This window comes from Natrix helvetica (assembly GCF_964273705.1).
Source record: "Natrix helvetica genome assembly, chromosome: 2".
NCBI classification, from domain to species: domain Eukaryota; kingdom Metazoa; phylum Chordata; class Lepidosauria; order Squamata; family Natricidae; genus Natrix; species Natrix helvetica.
In genome coordinates this window covers 274136389-274163581 of record NC_138552.1, presented here as the reverse complement: position 1 = coordinate 274163581, position 27193 = coordinate 274136389, and the positions used below count along the sequence as shown (strand labels likewise).

At 42.8% G+C, this 27193-nt stretch overlaps 3 protein-coding genes across 7 annotated transcripts in view; all 3 read right to left on the bottom strand.

The window, feature by feature from the left end:
- Nucleotides 1-8964, bottom strand: part of LOC309386713 (myeloperoxidase-like) — a 33807-nt gene extending 24843 nt beyond the window's left edge. Inside the window, exons 1-4 of the mRNA XM_081942417.1 lie at nucleotides 8865-8964; nucleotides 5556-5633; nucleotides 3827-3920; nucleotides 3005-3180 (exon numbers count right to left, since the gene is read on the bottom strand). Coding sequence (XP_081798543.1) covers nucleotides 3005-3180; nucleotides 3827-3920; nucleotides 5556-5633; nucleotides 8865-8871 — 355 coding nt within the window. The 5' untranslated portion in view covers nucleotides 8872-8964. The remainder of the gene's footprint in view (nucleotides 1-3004; nucleotides 3181-3826; nucleotides 3921-5555; nucleotides 5634-8864) is intronic.
- Nucleotides 1-27193, bottom strand: part of LOC309386717 (protein NipSnap homolog 2-like) — a 291445-nt gene that overhangs the window by 216201 nt on the left and 48051 nt on the right. The window lies entirely within an intron of this gene.
- Nucleotides 23377-27193, bottom strand: part of TSPOAP1 (TSPO associated protein 1) — an 84253-nt gene continuing 80436 nt past the window's right edge. For all 5 annotated transcript variants that reach the window (XM_081942393.1, XM_081942394.1, XM_081942395.1 and 2 more), the window contains one exon: nucleotides 23377-26899. The gene's annotated coding sequence lies outside the window, so the exon portion shown is untranslated. The remainder of the gene's footprint in view (nucleotides 26900-27193) is intronic.

Here is a 27193-nt window from a genome sequence, read left to right as displayed (position 1 = left end):
GTGAAAGTCTATGGAAATTCCCAGTCATCCATGTCATGATTGTCCCAAAGGTGCTTTTTCAAAAGGTAACTGGACTTTGTTTTTTTCTTGAAGATGTTTTGCTTCACATCCAAGGTGCTTCTTCATTTCTGAAGTGAAGAACTGAAGAACAGAAGTGAAGAAGCTTCTTGGTTGAGAAGCAAAATATCTTCAAAAAAAACCCAATGTCCAGTTGCCTTTTGAAAAAAAAGCACCTTTGGGTCAAAAGGTGAAACATTTTCCTTTTTTCAGAGATGTTGGATAGCTATTAAATAGCATTCATAGCAGCTCCAACCAATCGCTCTACAGTAATCAGTAACTTAGTGGTTGCATTTCTAAAACATGCAAAGCTTGGTTAATTTTAACTGGTTTATTTTTTTTCTAGTTCAGAACGCAGCCGCGCGGGCCATCACAGGGAGTACCAGGTACTCCCACATAACACCTCTCCTGCGTGAGCTGCACTGGCTGCCTGTGGTTTTTCAGGTGCGTTTCAAGGTGTTGATCACCATCTTTAAAGCGCTCCATGGCACAGGACCTAGCTACCTGCGGGATCGCATCCTACCGCATACATCCCTGCGACCAATTCGCTCTCACAGGGAGGGACTCCTCCGGGTGCCGTCCACCAAGCAATGTCAACGGGCGGCGCCTAGGAGTAGAGCCTTCTCTGTGATGGGCCCAACCCTCTGGAATGACCTCCCCCCCGACATTAGAACTACCACCGACTTCCGCTCCTTCCGACAAAAACTAAAGACTCACCTGTTCCGATTAGCCGGCCTGGCCCACGCATAGTTTTATCTTACCTCCTGGCAGATATTTTAATTGGGGAATTTTATGGTGTAATTATTTTAAATTCAATTATTTGGGGTATTTTTAGGGGTTGTTTTTTAAATCGGCTCTTAATACTTTACTTGATGGTACAGTTTTATATAGCCTCCTCTATTTTTGTATTTATGTATTTATGTATTTAATATGTATACTATTTGTGTTTTAGCTTGACTGTACACCGCCCCGAGTCCCTTTTGGGAGAGGGGGCGGTCTAGAAATATGAAATAAAGTAAAGTAAGTAAAGTTTTCGGTCTGTGCTTAGCAGGTTATGTGGCTTCTTTAGGAGTCAAGGTATTATGCAAATTCAGAAAATGGGTTATGCAGTAGCCAAGTTAAGCATGCTGTTCAATAGCAGCCATCTTGAAGTCTTCAAGTCAATCTGTTGCTCAGGTTAGGATCTGCAAAGCAGAATACAAGTATAGCATCTCTGAAGCATGTCTGCTTGGGTGGTCCTTTAAATGACTTTAAGGTAGAAGAGCCCACCACTTCCCATCACATGATGTTCCATTGATAAGCAGCTCTTCCAGGATTGGGTTGTTTTGGTTTTTTTTTGGTTAGTCCCCAATATCTTTCTCTTTAATTTCCATCCATTGATCTGAGTTCTACCTTAGAAACAATTAAGAACACTCTAATCTAGCTTCTACTACTAATTTGAAGATCATCTTCTCTCTAAATTTAAAGATACCCACTCCCTTTGGGTAATGTTGATAAATAGAAGTTAATTTCCAACTTCCTACCATTTTAACCATTCTTCTCTGGATCATTTCCAGTTTCCCAATGTTTGTCTTAATATGTAATTCTCTTGTATGCTTTGATAAAGGATTATAAACGTAATCTTGATATAATTATAGGTATATCAGCATTAAGATTTCTTTCTGCCATACCTTCCACATATTTGTTTATTTGTTTTGTTTATATTTCATATTTCTAAACTGCCCATCTCCCTTAAAGAGGGCTCTGGGTAGCTTTTTAATTCAGTCTTATGTATTATTATGCAACTGAATCTATTTAACATATCATAAAACTATTGAAAATGATGAAAAAAAGGGTCTCCCTGTTGCATGGGAGGAGATTTGAGAAAAAAAAAACAATCAAAGCATTCTCTGAAAAGATTTCCCATGAAATTCTCACGAAGACAGATGCTTCCATATAAAATATTAGCTTCACACAAACAATCATTATCCACATCTTTTTTGGTTACCTCACCCAACCATCAACTGACATCTAACATAAAATGATTAAATTCTTAGATAAAAAAACATTTCTCCTTTGTTTCCTCTTTGAAAATGATTTGACAGGAAGTGTACATGAACTCTGCAGTCAAAATGAATGAGTAAAACTGTCAATTCAGTTTCTTCTCAGTTCCTCATATTTAGTTCATCATGCTTCTACAAGTTTGATATTTTTTAAAAAAACAGATTGCAGGCATCTTTTAAGGCATTTTTTGCACATTTCCTCAAACCATACAGTTTTTATCTACAATTTTGACAAATGCACATTGTTTTTGCAAAACTTCTCTTAATAAATCTGTATCTATCTTTCCGGGAATTGGTGTATTTTCCTGCAGAGTTTCCCTTCATATACGTAGGTTTGTTTTCCACTAGGGAAAATGTATTGCAAGAAGTTGAGAAGGGCAAATGTTAAAGCATAACCTAGTTTTCGTGAGATGGTAATGCGTGAGGCTGCATGCTTTTGAGCACCATTTGATATTTTAAAAGCTTATACTATAAACATTGTGGTTGGAGTTTTCAAATTGAAACACTCAGCATTAGCATTAGTTTTGATCTGTCTATGATAAGCTAAGTTATTGCAGAGGTTATGTTGGTGCAAATAGCGAAGAATGTAAATTAAGCATGGAAGAAAACCCAGCATTTTATTTCCCCTACTTTTGGTTACTTTTTGGTTACTTTTGGTTACTTTTTCCTGCCCACCTAAACAGTTCGAAAGCATGCAAATGCAAGTAGATTAATAGGTATCACTCCGTCTGCCTTTGGTGTATAGCTATGCTGGCCACATGACCACAGAAAATGCCTTCAGACTATGCTGGCTCCCTTGGCCAAGAAACGGAGATGAGCATTGTGCCCTAGAGGAGGACACGACCAACAAGGAAAAATTTACCTTTACTTTTGGTTAGTGTGTTAGTTCAAAGTATGCAAAATACCTGTGATATTGAATTCCTGAGGAAATACATCCTGCAGCTTCTCTTTCAAGAGGTCCAAGGTCACCAGCATATAATGAGCAGCTTTCACATGCAACCGAGTTTTTCCTATAGGTTGTTTGAAAGAGACTAGGATTTCTGAAGGGCGTATTGTCTCTTTCTTTAGTTTGTCTTCTAACCTGGTGAATCGGAAAATGCCTATATCAAGATTGCAGAATAAAAGTTTTTCCAACCCGCAAGGTGTGTGTTACAATTACCTAGCCAAGGATGCTAACTTGAGAGGCAGAGATTGTTTTGTATTATCTAATGGAATCTAGGGATGAACTAGGGCTCCATAATCCTAATCTAATACTTTACATTTCTTCATGTTAATCATTCGCCCTTTGATTTCATCCCATTGGCTAAAATGAATATTGTCATCTTGCTTTTTTAAGGCTTCTGTGCCTTTAATGATGCACAGGCAGGCAAATGGTATGCCTGTTGGTATTTTTTTATTCCAATTGTATACTGCCAAATCAATTCCATACCGTGAGATTTTCAATCACAATGAAAAATTAAAAAATAAAATTCAAAAGCTGCAGTGAAACATGCACAGTAAAGATATAAGATGAAAACAGGAATAGCCAAACTACTAAATCAGTTTGTACGTGGCAGAAATATCCATGTTTTCCAAATGAAACAACAGGACACACTGCCTGAACTTTTGTCTGTACATTCACACAGAGAAGTCATCTAGCAAACAACGCAGTAAATCTTCACCAAGCAGAGCAGACTGAAAAAGGCAAAAATAAACCTGGCTTCTGGAACCTTTATGCAAATTCTTACCATTTTTGGGTGTAATCATAGGCAGCATCAACTAATTTCTTGGCTTCTTCCACATTCTCCAGAAGGATGCGAGATTCCAGTTTCTTTGCAATGTCTAAAAGAGACACTTGGTTTGGATTTTGTTGAAGGAGACACTTCAATCAAATCCCACAAAAACAAACTAATGAGAATATAGCTTCCCTAACCTGGTCCCTAATCTGAATTCCAACAGTTGTATTCCAGCATATCTAGAAGACACCAGCTTGAAGAAGCCTGTTGTAATACCAGTAGTATATTTCATTAAGTACCGTAATCATCTATTAAAATTGACTCTGCTCACACAGTATTTTAAATCTTGTCAGTTACTAATGTTATGAATGGGTACCTGAGATCTACCAGGAAAAGCTTACACAGGTCATGCCTGTGTAAGAGGTTGTTTAGGGCAGGGATCTCCAACCTTGGTAACTTTAAGCCTGGAGGACTTCAATTCCCAGAAGCTAGCTGGGGAATTCTGGGAGTTGAAGTCCGCCAGGCTTAAAGTTGCCAAAGGTTGGAAACCCCTGGTTTAGGGTGCATATCTCTTGGTGGCCCTTCTCTATACTGTTGTTGTCCCCAATTCGGGTGCCAAAGCCAATGATGGACGCCAGACACGAGGTGCAGGTTTTCTGATTGCTTTTTATTGGAGTACTCCAAGGAAAAGGGTTCCTGGTCAAAAGGCCAAGAACCAGGAACAAAGGATTAAGAAAGCTTTATACATTTTCACTAAAGGAGAAGGCGGGACAAGGTAAAATAATAAGAAATATCCTCTAATAAACATTTTAGCAATAATTCTACAATTTGTTCTTTTGGTCTATAGCTGTCCCATTCCTAAGCCTTGGCTAATGAATGCCCCAGGAGTTATCTAATAGACGTTTCATTTGCTGCCGGCCGTCTCTGTTCCTAACTTTTAGCTGAGGTCTGCAAGTTGTCTAATTCTTGTTACTTTTATCAACTTTCTAACTACCCATAATTGCTACAAGCTTTACATATGCATATTTCCTCTTGATAAGCATTCTTTGTTCTTGTCATACAGACACACATATCCCAATTACAGTCTTCCTGATTTACTTTCAAGTGTGTGCCATGTCCTTTCTTTAGCATCCAGCCCATCACGGTGGTACCACCAAAGATTTGGAATAGTCTCTAAACATGAGTGTCGATGGAGGGAACGTGTGATGGCCCATGTGTCATATGCTTTCAAATTATATGCAAATTATATGCATCATTCATGTGATATGGCATGTATCAATGCCGTCATTTCCACAGAAGTGCTCTTATGCACAGACATCATCTTGGCAACTATTAGAAACGTCTGCTTCCAATGAGAGTTGTCTATAAGGGAGATCAAAATAATCAAGATAGCAGCCACACAATTGAGAGTTGAAATCTACAGGTGTTACGTCCACCTATCAGAAGACAGCCATCAGAAACACTGCCTTAAGGATATTTGGCAGGCTTGTGAATGCCCACCAAGAAAGGAAATATAGACTAAATTTTTGCATCCATTCAAATGTTAGCAAATTATCCTTAAATGACCATGGTTTGTTTTTTTTCCTGCTGTAGGGAGTTGTTCGTGCTGATGCAATCAAACCACTTGGGAAATTGCATTTGTTCCGGCAGCTTGTTCTTAAATGATGAAATATTTAGGCTACAAGTGAGGAAACATGCAGACCTCGATTTTAAAAAGCGGTTCTGAAGTGAAACACCTTACCTTTTAGAGAAAGGTTATTTGCCTCTCGAGGCTTTACTGCTGTTAGAATACCCAGAAGAACAAAGACAAGCCTCAGGCCTTGAAGAAAGCAGAGGGTTGATGTGAGTTACTTGCAAATCATTTGGGAAAGTAATCTTTAATTGTCAAACTGAATTTTAATACGAATTTAGATGGTCAGAAGCCAGTTACTCCAGATCAGGGATGTCAAACTTGATTTCATTGAGAGCAGCATCAGGGTTGTGTTTGACCTCTGGGGGGGAGACAGGACATGGTGGGTGTGACCAACTCAATATTACTCCTGTCTGGGGCGCCTGTGGTCGCCCAAGTGATCTGCCAGTGAAAATGGAGCTCAGGAGCCCGTTTTCACTGGCAGAAGCCCTGCGGGCCGGTCCTTCACAGGGCAGCCCCACCACCCAGACCTAAATACCCTCTGGGCTGGATCTGGCCCCAGGGCCTTGAGTTTGACACCCCTGCTCTAGATCCACAAACTTGGACAGGACAATGTCTGGGTATAAAAATGCTTGTCCTAGATCTGGAATTTTCTTTCCTTCCACCATTCTAATTTTCTTTCCTCCTGCTAGGAAAAATCTGGATCATCCATGGGTGATAGCAAATGGGGTGGTCGCCTATTTTCTCCAGCCCAGATAGTGTAATTATATCCCTCTTGAAAAATAGGAATAGATATAAAAATCCCAATCCCCCTTTATAAAAACGCAAATGACACGATTGTATTATATAGGGTTTTCTTGATCCATTTCCGTCTTTCTTTCCCTCTCTCTCCATTGTTTCTTCATTCAATAGCAAGGGGGGGGGATCAATTTATGTACATTAAAGTGCATGCTTGATTTACTCTATTTCTCCTTCCTCTTTGCCCCCTGACATATGACAGAGAAAATACCCAAAGTTGTTGAAATCATTGCCACGGGAACTAAATTTTGAATGACCATGAAACACATCACAGCAACTGAAAAAGAAGAGGAAAATCCTAGGGCTGGTGGATCAGGGGTGGGTTCCTGCCAGTTCTAACCTCTTCTATAGAAGAGGTTCCACAAATCTACAGTGCTGTTTAGAACCGGTTCCAGCTCCCTCCCCTCGCCCGTCCGCATATCATCAAGATGAAGAGCAAGAGGAGGAATTCTGGGAGTTGAAGTCCACAAGTCTTAAAGCTGTCAAGTTTGAACACCCCTGGGGTTTTTTTTCTAAAGGGTTAGGGGTGCAAGGGTCTTGTAACTTGACAGCTTTAAGACTTGTGTGCTTCAAATGCCAGAGTTCTGAGCCAACATGACTGGAGGAGGAATTCTGGGAGTTGAAGTCCACAAGTCTTAAAGCTGTCAAGTTTGAACACACCTGGGGTTTTTTTTCCTAAAGGGTTAGGGGTGCAAGGGTCTTGTAACTTGACAGCTTTAAGACTTGCGTGCTTCAAATGCCGGAGTTTCTGAGCCAACATTTTGGTTGCTAAGCAAGAGCGTTGTTAAGTGAGTTTCACCACATTTTACAAGTTGGCCACGCCCACCCAGTCACATGGCCGGCAAGCCACTCCCACAAAACAGAAGAGGTTCTAAACATTTTTGAAACCCACCACTGTGGTGGATGTTTAGGGCCCTAAAGAATTCAGAGTAAATGCATTTGGCAAAATAGAGGAAAGCTCTGTGAGAGAGTCATGTGGGGACAGCAGCTGTCAATCACAATCACAGTCACATCCAGAAGAGCACGCTGTATATGCAATGTATTCATTCTAGATCATTTTTGCATTAATGGGGTAGAACAGGGGTGTCAAACTCGTGGCATCACGTCGTCATCACATGATGTATCGCGAATTTCCCCCCTTTGCTAAAACAGGGGTGACTGTGGCCAACATGTGATGCATCCAGGCCGCGGGCCACGAGTTCTACACTCCTGGTGTAGAACATCCTCATAGGTTCACCCAGCCATGGTTGAAGTCAAGTAAAGCTCTGTCCACAGTTACAATTATTGTGAACCAATTATGATAGGATGACTACCAATGATGGTAGGAGGAGCCGCCTGGAATGACTTTTTAGAGGGAAATGGACAGCTTAAAAATTTAATAAATAGAAAAAATGACTGCAACTGGCTCTATAAATTGCTATTAGACAAAAGAGTGAGTCATGTGATTTAGCCATAAAAATATCAAGGAACGTTACATTGTTCCTGAAGAAGAGAATGCAAAGTTCCCAAGCCTATAAAATTATAATAAATAATTTTATTTGGTAATTGTGCCGAAGGAAAAGTTAAAGATAGACTTGTTTTTGTTATACACTAGAAATCTCACTCCAGAAATATTTAAAATATTAACACTTTGTACCTATGATCATCTGATAAATATTCACAAAAGCTTGAAATACAAGGTAGTTTAGCCTTATTGGCATGTAGATACTTTGCTTCTATCCCATTTGTGAAACTTATGTAAAACTCAAAAGCCTGCATTCAGCCCTGATTGAGCAAAGCTGATGCAGTGGGGAAAAAAGACTTCTTTTTATACTGTCAATACAATACAATACAATAGTAGAGTTGGAAGGGACCTTGGAGGTCTTCTAGTCCAACCCCCTGCCTAGGCAGGAAACCCTATACCGCTTCAGACAGATGGCTATCCAACATCTTCTTAAAGACTTCCAGTGTTGGGGCATTCACAACTTCTGGAGGCAAGCTGTTCCACTGATTAATTGTTCTAACTGTCAGGAAGTTTCTCCTCAGTTCTAAGTTGCTTCTCTCCTTGATTAGTTTCCACCCATTGCTTCTTGTTCTACCCTCAGAGGCCTTGGAGAATAGTTTGACTCCCTCTTCTTTGTGGCAACCCCTGAGATATTGGAACAATGCTATCATGTCTCCCCTAGTCCTTCTTTCTCTTAAGCTAAACATACCCAGTTCCTGCAACCGTTCTTCATATGTTTTAGCCTCCAGTCCCCTAATCATCTTTGTTGCTCTTCTCTGCACTCTTTCTAGAGTCTCCACATCTTTTTTACATCGTGGCGACCAGAACTGTCACTTAAAGATGCAATGGTTCTGTTTCCCACTGTAGTTTTCCTACTCAAAACAGAATGACTTCATCCAATGTGATGCTCTCCAGATACATTGAATTACAATATGCACTATTTCTTATCTATCAGAATAGGAGCTGCAATGTAACATATCTGATGACCCTCCAGTTGAGAAAGGCTGAAATAAGGAATTTTACTAGTTAAGGAGATCTAATATAAAATGGAAGGAACGGAGAACATTCAAGTCTATAAGATAGTTTCTGAGCAATGTACTAAGATAATTAATTTTAAGAAGCATTTCAAAATCACTTACTTGCCATCTTCTCCAGTTCTGACCTTAGATGCCTGGAAATCAACTATTTTCTGGAAGATGGGAGGAACCATTTACAATAGAAAAGTCACACCCCTTTTCTTTTTTCCTCCTTTTTAAGACACATCCTACTGCTAAAACATATGAAGAAGGGTTGCAGGAACTGGGCATGTCTAGTTTAATAAAAAGAAGAATTAGGGGAGACATGATAGCAGTCTTCCAATGTTGCCACAAAGAAGAGGGAGTCAAGCTATTCTCCAAAGCACCTGAGGGCAGGACAAGAAGCAATGGGTGGAAACTAATCAAGGAGAGAAGCAACTTAGAACTGAGGAGAAATTTCCTGACAGAACAATTAGTCAATGGAACAGCTTGCCTCCAGAAGTTGTGAATGCTCCAACACTGGAAGTTTTTAAAAAGATGTTGGATAACTATTTGTCTGTAGTGGTGTAGAGTTTCCTGCCTAAGCAGGGGGTTGGAATAGAAGACCTCCAAGGTCCTTTCCAACTCTGTTATTCTATTAAAAGTCTAGAGGACTAGTGGAAGAAATCAACTTCTCTATCTCTGCCTTTTTGCTATTACAATGGTCCAGAATTTTGCAGGCCAGATTTGGTGTCCTACTTTCCCCCAACCTGGCATGTTTTTGATGCGCTGCAACCCAAATGCTTCTGCAAAGTATCTGGTAGGCTTTGGGGGAACAGAGCAACAACTCCGTTCAACTCAAGATACTTTGCCTTGAAGAGCAGCAAGAACCTGTTTGAGAATCTATGGGAGAGACAGGATCAAGTCACAGCACAGTGTGGGAGACATTGGGAAGTTGGGCTTGAGCTATCAAAAGCAAAAATCAATTGTTCTGCACAGTGATGGGATTCAGCCGGTTCGGACCGGTTCGGGCCAGTTCGGGCGAACTGGTTGTTAAATTGCTGGCTGGCCCCGCTCCTTCCTGCCCCACCCCTTCCAGGAGTCCCCGCATGCCTTGTTTTGGCTCCCAGATAAGTGCAGGGAGGCCTACTAAGGCCAAAACGGGGCATGGGGGGGGGTTGCAGAACACCCCTCCCCGTGGCCCATTTTTGCTCCCAGGGAAGTGCAGGAGGCCAAATGCTGCCTGTCACAACCCCTGGCCACGCCCACCACGGCCACGCCCACCCAGTTGGTCATTGGGGCAAAGAAACAGTTGTTAAATTATTTGAATCCTGGTTCTGCGAGGTCAGCAGAGGGCTGCTGTGTGCACTTCCTTTGCTGGAGGAACTCCGCCAAGAACATTAACCGAAAAACAGAACAAAACAAGCTTTACATGTGTAACACGATATTTTATGTTTAAAAATACATTGATTCTTCCATACTTATCACATTAATCCCTTTTGGGAAAGCAATTTTATGCAAATCTTAGAAAAAGAGTAAGATATAATGGACCAATGAAATAAAGGCAGGAGATGAAAGAAATGGAACCTAAATCTAGTTCATGCCAACACCATTCACTATTCCTCTTCATATCTTTCTATCATTGTGTCCACCCATTTCTATACACCATTCCCCACATACGTCTGTTCTTTAAACATCTCGCCTCTCTTTTTCAGCATCATGTCCATCACATGGAACCATGTTCTTCCTTTTGCTCTCAACCCATTTCCTCTTTCTTCATATATTGGTTTTATATTTTGATCCTTATTAACCTCTTTCTGACCAAGACATCTCAATGTAAAATATTTCCTTCTTTTGTATTCTATCCACATTTATTTATCAACCGTACATTCTAATGTTGACCCTACCTCTTCTTGCTTTATCACATATATATTTTGGAGTATTTATTCAAGTTACCGTTATGTTTCTTTTGACATGTCTCACTTTCACTTACTTGTGACAAAATGGGCAAAAGGACACAGTTATGCCCAGCTCCACAATGCATTCTTTGCAATGGACCCATTACGATTCTGCTGGCATTTGCATGTCATAGCACTTCTCCATGTATTTATTTTTCCCAGTCAACCCTGGTCTTTGATACATTAACTTTCAGATCCATATTCCTTGTTGCGTGCTTGATATTTGCAGCAAATAATTCAGATTCTCAGTCAACAATGCAGCATAACCTGTGTATAAAAGTACACATCCCCCACCAAAGTTATTGCAAACATTCCTCCTTCTCCATAAATATATAAAATAACAAAGGAACATCTTACATATCTAGCTTATACCCTGTTATTCCACTCTTATTCCATTCCATTTATACTCACACATGCTTTATTTCCACTAGATCAGGGTGTCAAACTCGATTTCATTGAAGGCCGCATCAGGGTTGTGCTTCATTTCAGGGGGCCAGGGTGGGCGTGGCCAGGGTGGGCGTGGCCAGCTTGACATCACTCATGTCAGGGGGGGCACCTGTGGTGGCCTGAGCACTCTGCCAGCAAAAACAGGCTCCCGAGCTCCATTATTGGCCATGATGGCCTCCTGCAGTCCTCTGCCAGTGAAAACAGAGCTCGGAGTGTGCACACGTTGCGCGTGGGTTGCGAACCGGTAGTAAAACCGGCAGCAACCCACCGCTGCTCTAGATCACAATTATTCAGAATGCTGAACTGTGTTGTTCAAAAGTCATCCTTCTTTATTTCAGCATCAACATTCCTTGAAATGTAACATGCAGCTATCCTCAAACTACAGATTACTGATTTCGTATGTACCAACATGTCCAAGTATGACAAGACACATCATGTACCTCCTGACTGGTGAGTAGTTTGAAGCCAAAAAGATGTTTTGGGGTTGGGCTGGGCATGCATGCCACCGTGGTCTTCTCCCAGGCGTGCACAGAAAAAAAAATGCACATTTTTTCCTTCAAACGTAAGGAGCCATAGCAGGTGTGAAATCCAGCAGGTTCTGACAGGTTCTGGAGAACAGGTAGTGGAAATTTTGAGTAGTTTTGAGAACCGGCAAATACCATCTCTGGCTGGCCCCAGGAGTGGGGTGGGAATGGGGATTTTGCAGTATCCATCCCCTGCCATGCCCACCAAGCCACACCCACAGAACCGGTAGTAAAAATGTTTGAATTTCACCACTGAGCCATAGGCATTGCACCAGTGCCTGATGTCAAAAGTCTTGTTTCACATGGTGAGTGTCCTCTCAAGATATAAAACATTCCTCTGGAATATCTGCTTAATGACCAAACTTAGCAAGGTGCTGCTACTTGCAGAAATGAGTCTAATAAAATCAACCAATTTTTTTCCTCATAGATTGTCAAGAAAATGTCTTTTATTCTGTACTTGAGCACCAGATGTTTCATTTGCTAGTTGCAATTTGTTGTATGATATAGCCATGAAATCGTTTTATCTGTGCCCAGGTAGAAAGAAGTAATCTCAGTGTGAAAGAAATGATTGTCACTTTCCATAGAGATGCTGGACAAATCCCACCAGCCCTCATAATTTTGGATTAGTCCTTGACTTACAACAGTTCATTTAGTGATCGTTACAAGTTACAATGGCATTGAAAAAAGTGACTTATGGCTGTTTTTCACACTTATGACCATTGCAGCATCCCCATGTGATCAACATTTGACGCTTGGCAGCTGACTCACATTTATGACCATTGCAGTGTCCCAGGATCATGTGATCCCCTTTTGCAATCTTCTGACAAGCAAGAATCCAGACTCACTTAACAGTGGTGTTACTGGCCAAAATAATACAATATAATACAATAGCAGAGTTAGAAGGGACCTTGGAGGTCTTCTAGTCCAACCCCCTGCCTAGGCAGGAAACCCTATACCGTTTCAGACAAATGGCTATCCAACATCTTCTTAAAGACTTCCAGTGTTGGGGCATTCACAACTTCTGGAGGCAAGCTGTTCCACTGATTAATTGTTCTAACTGTCAGGAAATTTCTCCTCAGTTCTAAGTTGCTTCTCTCCTTGATTAGTTTCCACCCATTGCTTCTTGTTCTTCCCTCAGGTGCTTTGGAGAATAGTTTGACTCCCTCTTCTTTGTGGCAACCCCTGAGATATTGGAACACTGCTATCATGTCTCCCCTAGTCCTTCTTTCTATTAAACTAGACATACCCAGTTCCTGCAACCGTTCTTCTTATGTTTTGGTCTCCAGTCCCCTAATCATCTTTGTTGCTCTTCTCTGTACTCTTTCTAGAGTCTCCATATCTTTTTTACATCGTGGCGACCAGAACGGAATGCAGTATTCCAAGTGTGGCCTTACCAAGGCATTATAAAGCGGCATCAACACTTCACGTGATCTTGATTCTATCCCTCTGTTGATGCAGCCTAGGACTGTGTTGGCTTTTTTGGCAGCTGCTGCACACTGCTGGCTCATATTTAAATGGTTGTCCACTAGGACTCCAAGATCCCCATCATGTTCCCCAGCAGCCCTCTAAATTGCTGGAAATGTAACCATCAACAAGGGACCTTCTACCACATGTGGTGGACATGTCCCAAAGCTAGGGAGTACTGGATAAAAATCCAAAAATGGTTGGAGGAAATAATGGAACAAAACATTGATATGAAGCCAGAGCTGTTCCTAGTGGGAATAATAAAAGGAAATATAAGCAAAGAAATTCAATATATTATGCTCCACATAACTATCACAGCCAGAATTTCATTCGCCCAAAACTGGAAACAAAAAACCGTCCCCTCAAATGCAAAGATTAAAAAAAATGTACTAGAATGCGTGGAAATTGATAAATTAACGATGGAACAAAGAGATAGAGAGGAAACTGTATTATATGAGATTGAATAGGTGGTATAATTGGCTAGAAAAGAATGTAAAATTAATGCGTAATGAATACATAGAAAGTATAACAAAAGGAAATGGTAGATATTTAGAAAGTAACAGAGGTGTAAATGTTGTATATATTATAAAAACGAGTAACTATGAAATAAGGAGGTATATGTATAAAATAATAGGCCTTAGAATGGAAAATTCGAAATTAGAAAAAAAGATACCAATAACAGAAAACTGTAAATGTGTAACTGTGATTTTAATGTTTTAAAAATGTTGAATAAATATTTTTTTTAAAAAAATAATGGTGTTACTAACTTAATAACTGCAGTGATTTATTTAACCGCTGTGGCAAGAAAAGTCGTAAAATGGGGCAAAACTCATTTAACACATGTCAAACAATACAACAGAAATTTGGGGCTCAATTGTGGTTGTAAGATGAGTAGTTACACAGAATTGTGACTGAGCAAGAAGTTGTACCCAGCATCGTTGCAGACTCATCCTGTAACCTGAGGCAGGTGATCACCTTTCTAAGCAATTCTATTCTTTCCCCTCTGGAAGTGAAACTGCTTTTTTAAAAAATGGCACAATCCAAACCAGGAACAAAAAAATGTTATTTCTCCATCGGACCAGATCATGCAACGCCTTGCAGCAAGTGCTATTTCTATTTCATGAAAGTTTGTTGATGGAGGATTTTCGCAAGCTGAGAGCTGCCTCATGCAGTTACTAATATTAGCTTTTAGCAAGTCAGGGACCTCCATGTGCCCAGCTAGAGTAACTGGCTGGCAGATGTTGGCGGTCATTGCATAATCCAAGGTTTTTAAAAAAGTCAAGTGTTAGATTGGGTATTGAGAAGGCAGACAGAGGCTTATAGCAACAACAGCTCTTTATTAACAGTAGAACAGTATGTACAATCCAGCAAATGCTTGGTCTGACAGCAGCCCTTTTATAGGGAGCTGTCAGACCTCTCAACCAATAGGATTGAACCTCTGTTCCCGCCGGAATAGAGGACCTTGGTGGAAACCATGGTAGTTAGAGTGAATATCTAACACCCCTCCCCTCTTAGTTGGGATGTTTTTATTGATCACGTAATCACGCAGGTAGGCGGGTTTTTCTTTAGTCCTACCAGACCTGTGCAGTTTATTTGGAACCGGTTCTTTGGGCAGGTTGGACGGACCTGTCTGCTCTCCAGCTCCGCTTGGTGGAACCTCCTGGAACTTTTCCCAAGCCGCGGCTGGAGCTTCTGGGATTTGCTTGTTTGGAGCTCACTGTGGGCCTGCAACAACTTCAGATAAGTCCCCCGGTACACTCGGGCTTGAGCTGGCTGTAGAAGGAGTGAGTGTTTGCTTCTTTTGGGTAGGGCTTTGGCTGATTTGTTCAGGAGTTGCATCTGGTGTTCTAAGTGTGGAGTTGGAGAGGCAGCCACGGAGTTGGCCAATATGCCTCCTCTAGTTTCTACCATCCTCGAGCTCTAAAAGATAAGAGCAAGGCCCAGTGATGCCTATCACTGTGACAGGGATCCACAGAGTTCCCCCGGCATAGTTGTGGGCATATACCAAGTGCCCTATGCTAAAGTTTCGAATTTTGCTTGTGGAGTCAGGGGGCAATGTGGCAGAATAGTTTGGGTGTAGCCGGTCTAAGTGGGACCTTAGCCGGCGACCCATGAGAAGCTCAGAGGGGCTTCTCCCGGTAGTGGCACTTGGCGTGATGTGTTGGATTAATAAATAGTGATCAACCCATGTTTGCCAATCCCCCGGGCCCATCCTAGCGAGGGCCTCTATTGCAGATCGCACCATTCTCTCCGCCTGACCATTGGAAGCTGAATGGAATGGCGCGACCAGGGCATGCCTGATTCCCTGACTTGCTAAGTAGGTCTCAAATTGTATGGCCATGAATTGGGGCCTGTTGTCAGAGACCAAGATGTCGGGCAGGCCGTGCGTGGAGAAAAGTCTCCGTAGCACCTTGATGACTGCTTCTGCCGTGGTGGAGGTCATCAGGACTACCTCTAACCATTTCGAGTAAGCGTCCACAACTACAAGGAAAGTTTGGCCATGAACTAGGCCAGCAAAGTCAATGTGCATCCTAGACCAGGGTGCTTGAGGACGCTCCCACTCCTTAGCGGGCGCCTCTGGGGGAGCTGATCTGGACTCCTGGCACTGTGTGCAGGTAGCCATCCATTCTTCTATCTCCCTGTGCATGTTAGGCCACCAAATGTAACTCCTAGCCAAAGACTTCATCCTGACTATCCCAGGATGCCCCACATGTAAAGCCTCCAATACTGCCCTGCGCAGTTTGTTTGGAATAACCACTCGGTCCCCCCACAGTAGACAGCCATTAATTACCGACAACTCATCACATTTTGTAACATACAATTTAAAATCAGCCCGAACAGGCCCCTTGGGCCACCTTCTCCACACCCAGTTCAAAATTTGTTTGATGGTGGAGTCCTTTGTAGAACGACGGGCAACGTCATTGGATGAGACAGGTCCAGTGTCCAGGCAGTCAATGAGCAGGACCGGTGTCTCGGGAGTGGGGTCAGCAAGAGGTTCTGGTAGGGGACAGCGGCTCAATGCATCTGGATGTCCCAATGTGGAGCTGGGGCGGTGGATTAGTTTGTAGGAGTAGGCAGCCAGGGAAACAGTCCACCTGGTCATGCGAGGTGATAATGACACTGGGATAGATCGGTCCCCAGCCAGTAGCCCCAACAACGGCTTGTGGTCAGTCACAAGTTCAAAATCCTGGCCATAAAGGTACTTGTGGAACCTTTTGACTCCCACCACTGCAGCCAGAGCCTCACAGTCCATCTGGCTGTAGTTTCTTTCTGCATAAGACAAGGTTTGCAAGTAAAAAGCAATGGGGGCTTCTGTGCCGTTAGGCATGCGGTGGCTGAGGACAGCACAACACTGAATGGAGATGCGTCGCAGGTTAACACCACTGGCAGGGTCTGGCTGTACTGGACTAGAAGGGAATCAGTTGTCAGTAGTCGTTTGACTGCAGCAAATGCGGCAGCCTCGGCTCTGCCCCAGGACCACTTGGCATTCTTGGCCAGGAAACGGTGAAGCGGTTCAGCAACGGTGGCTTTCTGTTTGAGAAAGACGCTGTGGAAATTAAGGAGCCCGAGTAACGCCTGCAGCTCGGTTTGAGTGCGGGGTGTGGGGGCTTCCTGGATTGCTTTTATTTTTTGTGATGTCGGGTGAATCCCAGAGCCATCGATCATGTACCCCAGGAATTCAACCCTTGGTACATTAATTTTGCATTTTTCTTTTTTAAGCCAGAGGCCTTTTTCTCTAATTCTGGCCAAAACCATTCGAACTCGTTTTAAAAGTTGCGCCTCGTTTGCAGCCGATACCAAGATGTCGTTGAAATAGGGGACGACTCCTGGTATCCCCTGCAAAAGCTGTTCCATGACGCTTTGGAACAGTTCGGGGGCGATACTAACACCAAATTGCAGGCGGTGGCATTTAAATGCACCCCTGTGTGTCACAATGGTTTGAGCCTTCACTGTAGCACCATCTACAGGCAACTGTTGGTATGCTTACGCCATGTCTAATTTAGCAAAGATTTTGCCTAGGCCTAGTGAATGTAGTAGGTGCTGTGCAATGGGTACAGGGTATGTGCTTTGTTGTAGCGCGTTGTTAATTGTACATTTATAGTCCGCGCAGATGTGGACTGACCCATCAGGCTTGACCAGGGTCACAATAGGGGTCTCCCAGCGAGCATGTTTGACTGGTTCTAGGATTCCCTGGCTCACGAGCTTGTCAATTTCCCTGTCAATTTTAGGGTGGAGAGCGAAAGGTACTCTCCTGGGTTTCAGCCTAATTGGCGCTATGTTGGAGTCCAAGCTAAAGGAGATTGGCATCCCCACATACTTACCGAGACCAGTACCAAAGACGTCCTTGAACTTCTTAAAGATGGCCTCAGCACCGTCTTCCTTCATGGAGTTGATTCCGGTCACTTTCAAACCCAGGGCTTGGAACTAATCAAGCCCCAGAAGGCTCTGCAGGTTGTCGCTGGCCACGGTCATGGGAAGTTTAGCGCAGAATTCTTTGAACCTCACATGGAAGGTGCCCTGGCCTACGATGGGGACTTGGTAGTCTTGCAGGCTGATGTCAGGGGTGCGAAGGTGCTGCTTTTTCAAACTCGGAATGGCTTGCTTCAGGGTCGACCATGACATGATCATTAATGACGATTCAGTGTCTATCTCGAACTCACAGGGAGTGTCCTCTATGAGGACAGTGATCTTCAGTTTTTTTGGCCGCCTGGTGAGGACTTGTCCTATCACAGTGTGATAGGTAACCTTTGTTTCTCTCTCTGGGCGCCCTTGTGGTTTCTGCCAGGCCCCTGGGGTGGGCCTCTGTTGGCGGTTCGGAGTATTTTTAGGCTGCAATGTGGTGGGAGGGAATTCGCTCCAGCACATTTTGGCAATGTACCATTTTCGTTCACAACGCTGACAGGTTGCGTCTTGGAAACAGCAAGTAGACCAAGCATGGTCTCCTCCACAGCTTGCGCAAGGCGGCAAACGTGAGTTGAATTTTCACGCCGGCTCCGTGCAGCTACCGCACATGCGGTAGCTGTCATCTTCTTCACTGTCAGATTGCTCGGGCTCTGTGGCTTTGTGGTGAATGCACGTTTGCTTCTGTGTGGCTTGTGGCATGTTTTGCTGGCGCTTCAAGGTCTCCATTGACTTGTCTGCTGACTCGGACGCTCTGGCCTCGTTGAGTGTGATCTGCAGAGACAGATTTGATCTGGCAAGCAATCTTCTCTGCAGATTAATGTCCCGCACACCGCAGATTTTGCGGTCCAATATTATGTCATCCAGGTCACGGAACTCGCAATAGGCAGCTGCCTTACGAAGCGCCGCCACGTATTCATTGATTGATTCGCCCTCTTTCTGGTTCCTAATATTGAATTTGTGGCGGTGAACGTGCCTCGATGGTTTGGGCGCATAGTGGGTTTTCAAAGTCTGTTGTAATGCCGCCCAGGGAACTGCTTGGAGTGGGGTTGGCTCCAACAGGTTCTTTGCTGTTTCAAAAACCTCTCAGCCACAGTACCCCAGAAAGAGGTTCTTCTTTTGGCTTTCTCCATGAGGTCGTTTGCCTCGAGGAAACATTCGAATCGTAACATATACGATTCCCAGTGTTCGGCCACTGGGTCATATGGAGTTGGCAGGGCATGCATGGCCATTTTCGTACAGAGGGCGATTCAATTTTGCCGCTCAAAATGGTCGCTCGATGCCACGCCGAGAGCTCCGGGCTGGAGCTACTTGCTGGATTCGCTGTTCTTCTTCTTTCGCCTATTTGCCTTCCAATCCCACCTTTGTCGCCAGTGTTAGATTGGGTATTGAGAAGGCAGACAGGTTTATAGCAACAACAGCTCTTTATTAACAGTAGAACAGTATGTACAATCCAGCAACTGCTTGGTCTGACAGCAGCCCTTTTATAGGGAGCTGTCAGACCTCTCAACCAATAGGATTGAACCTCTGTTCCCGCTGGAACAGTGCACCTTGGTGGAAACCATGGTAGTTAGAGTGAATATCTAACATCAAGTTACATATTTTTCAAAAGTGAAGCACTTAGGTCTGCCATCTGGGCCATTCTGACAATATTCTGAGGTTATCCTTGGAAAGCAGGACCTGGATGTTATTTTTGTGCCAAATATGTTTCACTTTGTAGGAAGTGAACGCAAAGGTTCAGATGAGGGCCATATCTGGACCTAATTGAGGTGGTGGCAGTCACTGAAAAGCTCTAGATGGCTTAGGCCGGATTATATGCAGGACTGCCTGTCCCAGTTATTTATACCTCTGTCATGAGGTGTGACAGAGTGGTCATACTCCAGGTCCCTTCTCCGGAAGAGTACTATCTAATGGGATCCAGTATATCTGCTTTCTCAGTCACATTCCACCTTATAGAATAGCATCTCACTTAAGATGCAGATCACCTTGTTAGTTTTCTGGAAAGCCTTGGCTTTTTCCACAGGCCCAGCCTCACGTGTATGAGTTTCATTAGATTTTAGGATCCTCAGGTTTCTTGCAATGCTGTTGTTGTTTTTTAAAATTGATTTCTTAAAACCAATTCTCATATTGTAAGCCACTCAGAATCACTACATTGAGTTTGGTGGCTATATATATTGGCAGACCTCAACGTAAGACCACAATTGAGCCCCAAATTTATGTTGCTAAGTGAAACATTTGTTAAGTGACTATGGAGATTCTCAGTCATCCATGTCATGATTGTCCTAAAGGTGCTTTTTTTCAAGAGGAAACGGGACTTCCTTGTTTTTCTTTGAAAACACTTCACTTCACATCCAAGAAAGCTGAAGAATCAGAGCTGAAGAAACTTCTTGGATGAGAAGCGAAACGTTGTCAAAGGAAAACAAGAAAGTCCAGTTGCCTCTTGAAAAAAGTACCTTTGGGATTTGTTAAGTGAGTTTTGCCCCGTTTTACAAATTTCTTGTCCCAGTTATTAAGTGGCTCATTGCAGTTGTTAAGTTAGTAACATGGTTGTTAAGTGAACCTGGTTTCCCCATTCAATTTGCTTGTCAGAAAGTCACAAAAGCTGAGCATTATGACCCCAGGACACTGCAACCATCATAAATATGAACCAGGTTACCTGAATTTTGATCGTATGATCATGGGGATGCTGTAACAGTCATAAGTGTGAAAAATTGTCATAAGTCACTTTTTCACTGTTGTTGTAACTTTGAAATAGTCACTAAATGGACTGTTGTAAGTCGAGGGCTACCTGTAAATTCTATAAGCAAACAAATGTTTTGTTCACAGATCACTTGTTTGTGCATTAATTTTTTCCAAATTCATCTTCGTGACATCTCAGATGCAATTGGGAAATATCCCTGCTTGAAATTCTGGATGTCTGCAGCTGGGTTAGATGAACTTAAGAGTCCATTTGGGGCAATTGAAAAGATCAACATTCAAAGCAATTACAACACATTTCCTTTGAAAGAAACGGTTAATATCGTTGCAGCTTCAGTTAAAAATGCTGCAATGCAACTTCCCCCTGTCTATACAAGAAAAGCTTTGACCACAATAAAGGTGTCACTGAACTTCTGAGCGATTGATCCTCAACCTATCTCTAGGTTTGCACAATCCATTGTAAAATGTACCTGTTTTTGAGATTTGTGAACTACATTTGATTACAAATTAATGAAATGGGCCAGGTTCATATAAGCCTTATAAGGTGTTTAACTACACAAAAATAACTAAACAACTGCCAACCATGATGTGCTGTATGAATGTAGTTATTGGGATCGCAGTTGCCCTTCAGTATCTGCATGCATTTCTGAATTAGTGAGATGCAGGCAAGAGTTTCTAAGTTAAGGATCTCAGTTTGCAAACCCAGAAAATTGGTAAATTCAAAATTAAGTTCAATGTAAGTACACAATAGAACCAGGGGTGGGTTCCTGTACCGATTGGTACCCGTTTGCTGCGCGTGCATGCACATCCACTACACATTGCTCATGCATGCGCAGTTGACTGAAAATTATTCCGTGCATGCGCAGAAACATACCAGCAACGGCAGAAGAGACCAGAGAACTGGTTCGGAGGCATGGCCAGCCTGAGTCGCTGCCGGTTCTGCGACCCAGGCCAAATTACCCCTACCGGTTCATCCAAAGCAGGCCAAACCGGGAGTAACCCACCTCTGAATAGAACAGAAGGCAAGGCACAGACTAGAAGGCATTTGTTGAATTTTGGACATTGTGCCCAAATTGTCCAGTATTAATACCATTTGCAAGGAATGCTGCAAGTAATGTAGGCACAATTAAGGTTGGTAATTAATCAGTCCACTCCCCTCTGGATCACTACTCCAGATCTATTCTGATGGTAGTCTCTGCTCTTCTTTTTTCTGATTTCTATTCAGGTGATGCTTTCTGACTTTTGCTGACATAAGCAGCCCTACGTGCTCTTCTGTAGCACTTTATTTCCTTGTAGTTACAGTAATGCCCCACTTCAGTTTGCTAGTGAAGGCAGCCAACTCTAGTCATTGTAGCTGCTTTCCCCAATGGTTTCATCCTGGGCTGCTGGGCTGTCTACCACCCTTCAGAAGGATTTTTTCCCCCACATAAAGCCTCTCTCTATTTTGCTCTGTGAAGCAAATATCAATTCTAAATTACCTGAAACACTAGGAAAGAAAGGCATAGAGAAATTGCAGGCTACAATTGTGTTTCCGTTTGAGATGCAGACAGCACAGACTCATCCCAAATCTCCTGCATTTGTGTTCAACAATAAAGGGACACAGGGCAGAAAACATCCTACAGAAAGCACAGCTCCAACTTCTCAAGGACTCAGATGACCCGGAGGACAGAGATGAAGCTCCAAGTAGCCTCAATGGCCCTCTAAAAGGATGCAAATGACCAGCTGTCTGCAAGGAACATCAATCCTTCCATTCCCCACCATCCAGTCAGAGCTGAAGAAGCTTCTTGGATGAGGAGCAAAACATCTTCAAACATATAAACAAGAAAGCCCAGTTGCCTCTTGAAGAAAAAGCACCTTTGGGACGGCATTGTGTCCTGTACAGGTAGTTCTTGACTTACAACCCAAATTGAGCCTATAATTACAACCATAAGCTTTAGCGGTTGTAAGTTGCAGCATCACATGACCGGATCCAAAGTTACAACCATTTTTACAATGCTCCTTAAACAAACCTTGCAGTCCTTAAGCAAATGTGGTGGTCGCTAAATGAATCCATTTTCTCCAATGGGCGGGGTTGGTGTTTTTTTTTTTTGCCAGAAACCAGAAGTAAATGTTGGAAGCTGATGAAACATTTTGCAAATTGTGGTCAAGTAACTGCAGGATGCTGCAATGCCATAAAGGTGGCCTTGTTGCCAAATGCTCAAAATGCAAACACGTGAGCATGGGATGTCTATAATGTTTGGCTGCCATAATTCTGAATATGGGTTGTAAGTAGCTCTGGGAAGGTCTTGTCATGTAAGTAGACAACTACCAGTATCGGAAAGATGACCAGCATACTACTAAGTAGCTGAAGAATTTCAGCCTGTGTGAATAGAGAAAGTAGCAATCGCTTCAACCTGCTTGTCCTTCTTTGTGTCCCACAGAGGAATATGCCATATAAATGTCATGAGGCACTGCCAATTCTCCTATATTACACTCCATAGGACCGTGATGGCGAATCTATGGCACGTGTGCCAGAGGTGGCATGCAGAGCCCTTTCTGTGGGCATGCACGCCATCGCCAGCTGCTCTTCTGGTTTCCAGCTGGTCTTCACGCACGCCGGAATGCTGAAAACCCAAAGACCAGCTAGCTGGTGCACATGCGCGCGGTGGAAACCAGAGGAGCAGCTGGTGACAATGCGGATGCCCACAGAGAGGGCTCTGCATGCCACTTCTGGCATGCATGCCATGGGTTCCCCCCTGGCCAGATGGTCTTCAGATTTTTGGTGCTCTGTCACACGCACACGCAGGCACGCATTTCGGTTTGGGCACTCGGTGCCGAAAAGATTCACCATCACTTCCATAGGATATTTCCAGACCCCGTTACCACTTTCTGCCAGTATTTTCTCATAGCACTTAAGGATTTAAGGTATTTGGAAGCTGCAAAGAAATGTAAAAGGGCCGTTTTGGTTTCCTCTTCTAACCCAAGTGCCCAAAAACTGTAAAGCTGCCCACCAAACTGGTGAGGAATTCTGGGAGTTGAAGTCTCGTAAAGTCGCCAAGGTTGGGTACCCCAGTCCTAGAGGAAAGACAGGATGTAAATCTATTGCCACCATCAAGGTAACTGAATAGTTTAATTTAGCCCCCATCAACCTCTTCCAAAAAAGAAGCAAATTTCCAATAGGAACACTTGATTTTTTGTGAAAATAGACTTTAATATAATAAATTATTATTTTTAAATAAAAACATAGCTCATCCAACACCCCCTCTCAGTAATCCATACTGAACAAAATGCAAGAATGATTCCTTCTCCCAACAAACATGCAGAGGTACATTGGCTGCAAGAATGGGGGGACACATTTATTGAAACACACACACACAAATCTCTCTGTCATAAAATAGGGGTCACCTCTGAATAAGGGGTGCTCCTTCCCACAGGCTAGGCACACGGGCTGGCACAGTGCCCACTGATCCTCACCATTAAAGCTGCTTAGTTCAGCAGCTGGAAATCTTACAAAAGGCAGACCACAGGAGAAGGACACTGGTCGAGTCTGGGCTGCCTTCTTAGTTTAGAATGCCAGTAACCAGGGACAAAGGATAAACTCTCATACTTGTACCTATCATCAACTTAATCCAACTTAGCCATTCTCCCCCCCCCCCCAATCTCTCTCCCTCCCCCTCTCTGTTTGTTCAGTAGTAGACATTCGCCTCAGAATTTCACTTCATAAAAACATGGTTCCAATTTTAGGTCCAACTTTGATCCTGGCAAAGAAGTCTTCTCTCAAGAAAAGAATCACGATGCCATTCAGAGCTAGTTTAAAGAAAGCGTTAGGTTTCCATAATACAGTACAGTCTGCATTTTGATATATTCTTGGACATAGGCGAAGGGTGAGTTGAACACCTTTTATGAAATGAAGTAAACGCAACCCAATTGATGGCCCATTTAAGCTAAGTCAAAGTCAACTGGCAATCTCAATGTCAATAATAGGCAGTGGTCAAGAATTGTTCTAGGCAACTGTGAAGCAGGAACTCCAGAGGATGATAAATTATACAGGGAGTGTAGAAGAGAAAGAGCAGCTTTCCATAAAATATATACTTTCCAGAGCTGTTGGGATTGCAATTCTTAGGATTTTCACCCACAATGTTCACGTTGGGAATGGAAGCTGTAGTCCCAATGAATCTGGAAGTTGACGAATTAGCGAAGGTTGAAACAGTCTTTTGTTCCAAACTCAAAATGGGAATCCAACAGTGCTGTTGACAGAGATTCAGGACAGAGACCTTCTCAAAATACATAATTTATACATAATTTATATTGCACAATATGTTAATGCTCATAGGCTTAGATGGTATTAAAGGAGAAACTAGTTAACTTCATGGAACAGAAATAAGAGATCCTTTGAGATTAGACGAAATGAAACCTCTTCCTTTCAGGTGTAATTACCTGTGAATACCAATAACTGAAGGCAATAGCCAAGGAGACGTATTACCAAGGGTGAAATGCTACTGGTTCGGACTGGTTCACCCAAACCGGTAATAAAAATGCTACTGATTCGCCCGAACCAGTAGTAAAAAAAATGAAACCGGTTCAGGCGAACTGGTTTTTCTGATGATCACCTGTGATGCATGATTTATTTCCTGCTTTCTAGCTAATCTAAATCGCATGGTACAGTGGATTCCACACACACACACACACCCCTCGCTATTCACTATTCAGTAGCAGGCTCCGCTCACCCGCCCGGACGTCATCATGTCCGTTTTTGACGCTTTGCGTGCACGCTTACATTGCTACTGAACCGATAGCAAAGGTAAGTGGATTTCACCCCTGCTTATTACCTTTACACTCTGAGTAGAGAGTCTAACGATGGAAAACAGAAAGCTTACTCAGTCGCATATCTGGCACAGACGTTCTAAATGGGCTGTTAGCACTTTTCTCGAGCTGCATACATTCTACAAATCTGCAGCCAGAAATCTATCTAATAATCAACTCCATGCTTTACTAAATGGTAGCATTTGGGGGGATTTTTTCCCCCATGTATCAGGTAAATGTTATGATCTTTAGTCTGGACATGTTACAACTATTTGGAGGATGAGAGTAGTCCCTAACTGAGGGTGAGCCTGACTTTTTGATTCCCTCACCTTTAGCTGGTAACAATCTGTGGACCAAAAGACAGTGGGCATGTCAAACCCTCCCTAATAAAAACACAAAGATTGGAAGCAGGGATGTAGGGGTGGGTGGGGAATCTCCTTCCTAGAAGATCTTGATCTGGATAATGTAGATGCTTACGAGATGCTGCCCCCACATCTCAGCTGGCATTGTGGGAGCTCCCAGGACATATCTGGAGCAGAAATGATGTTTTCCCCATGCATGATACTTTATAGGATGACACAACCTATTAATGAGATTTTATATTCAGAGGTTTCAAACTGTTTGAATGTAATCCAGGAAAAAAAATGAGAAAGGTAAGAATAGATAAGTAAAATTCCATCATTAGCAATGATGATGATGATGATGATGATGATGATATTATCCATTCAATTGTGCCCAAATCTTAGCGAGTCTATTGGCCAGGCCTCTCCACATCTTCCAATCTTGCACAACTTTTTTGAGTTTTTCTATGCTCTGGTTGGTGTTAGCGTTGATCGTATCCAGCCATCATGTTCTTCAGTGGCCTGCTTTCCTTTTATCACTAACTCCTCCCAACATAATTGCTTTCTCCGGTGAATTCCCCCGCATGGCCAAAGAAAGTGAGACACAATTTTGTGATTTTTTTTTCTCTCCTTCCAGTGACATGTCTGGTATTATGCACTCCACTAATGCTTGCTGGTCACATTTGATGTCCAAGGAATGATTAGCGGCATTATTACAGTAAATTATTTATCATGGTACTGTACAGAGTTATGTACCTGAAGGCAATCAATAAGTCTTCAACTTACCATCAAATGGTAAATGCCCTGATTTCTACTCAGGGATGGAAATGTGCAGTTTAGCATTAGAGTACCACAAAAAGAGAAGTTGCTGTATCAGAACAAGAATCCACACGAAGACGGTTGTATGAGTCTTCTATTGGCAAACATGAAGGTTCTTGGGCAAGAACTCCCAGATAATATATAGTCAACCACCCTTCAGCCACGCCCAGCCAAATTAGATCCTTGTCCGATTCTTTCTGGGAAGGACAATTCCCAGGGGAAAAAAATGTCCAAGTTGAGACAGGTTGAGAAAAGGCGATAAAAGAAAGTTGTGGATCAAGAGAAGTGATATGCCGAGAGAAAAGGCCTAAGAAAGCAGCTTTGATTTCCAAAACAAGGGACATACTTTGTGGAAGTAGAATAGGGAACATCCACTGAACTACATTACAGACTGGAGAAGAGATTGTGAGCAACATGTCTCTACCGAACTCCCTTTCTGGAGCTCATACTTGCTTCCCAAACCACTTGACACATCTTGCAATCCATAGAAATAAAATGCCATTGTGGATTACATCGTGATTCGTTCCTTTTTTACTGCAACGCTCTTCGGCAGCTGATCTCAGCACCATTCTTCTTGCTCGACCTGGGGTGAATTTTCCCTCCTTTCAGGAATATGTTCTTCTTCTTGTCCTGAAGGGCAGGACTCAGGATTGAGATGAGACACCCAACCCTGAGACTCTGAGGCAGTGGGCGGTCCAAGTGCTAAGCAAAAATGGAAGGTGTATCAGATGATCTACTGGATACCACTGTGGGGGGGGGGGGGGAGAAAAGATAGTGAATATGAGAAACAAAATATTGCATTCATATCACACCTCAAACAGAAATAATTCAATAGCCAAAATAATTTCAAACTTTACAAATAAATATCCACGTTAAGTTTTAACTAGAAACTGTTCCTGGACTATAACAATTCATGGGTTTGCATCGTATTCAAATTTAGGGGGGGGGGTGCGCGCGCACAGAATATTGTCCACCTAGCAACTCCAGGAAAACATATTGCAGTAGATCTGATTTTACAATAACAACTCTTGCACTACAGA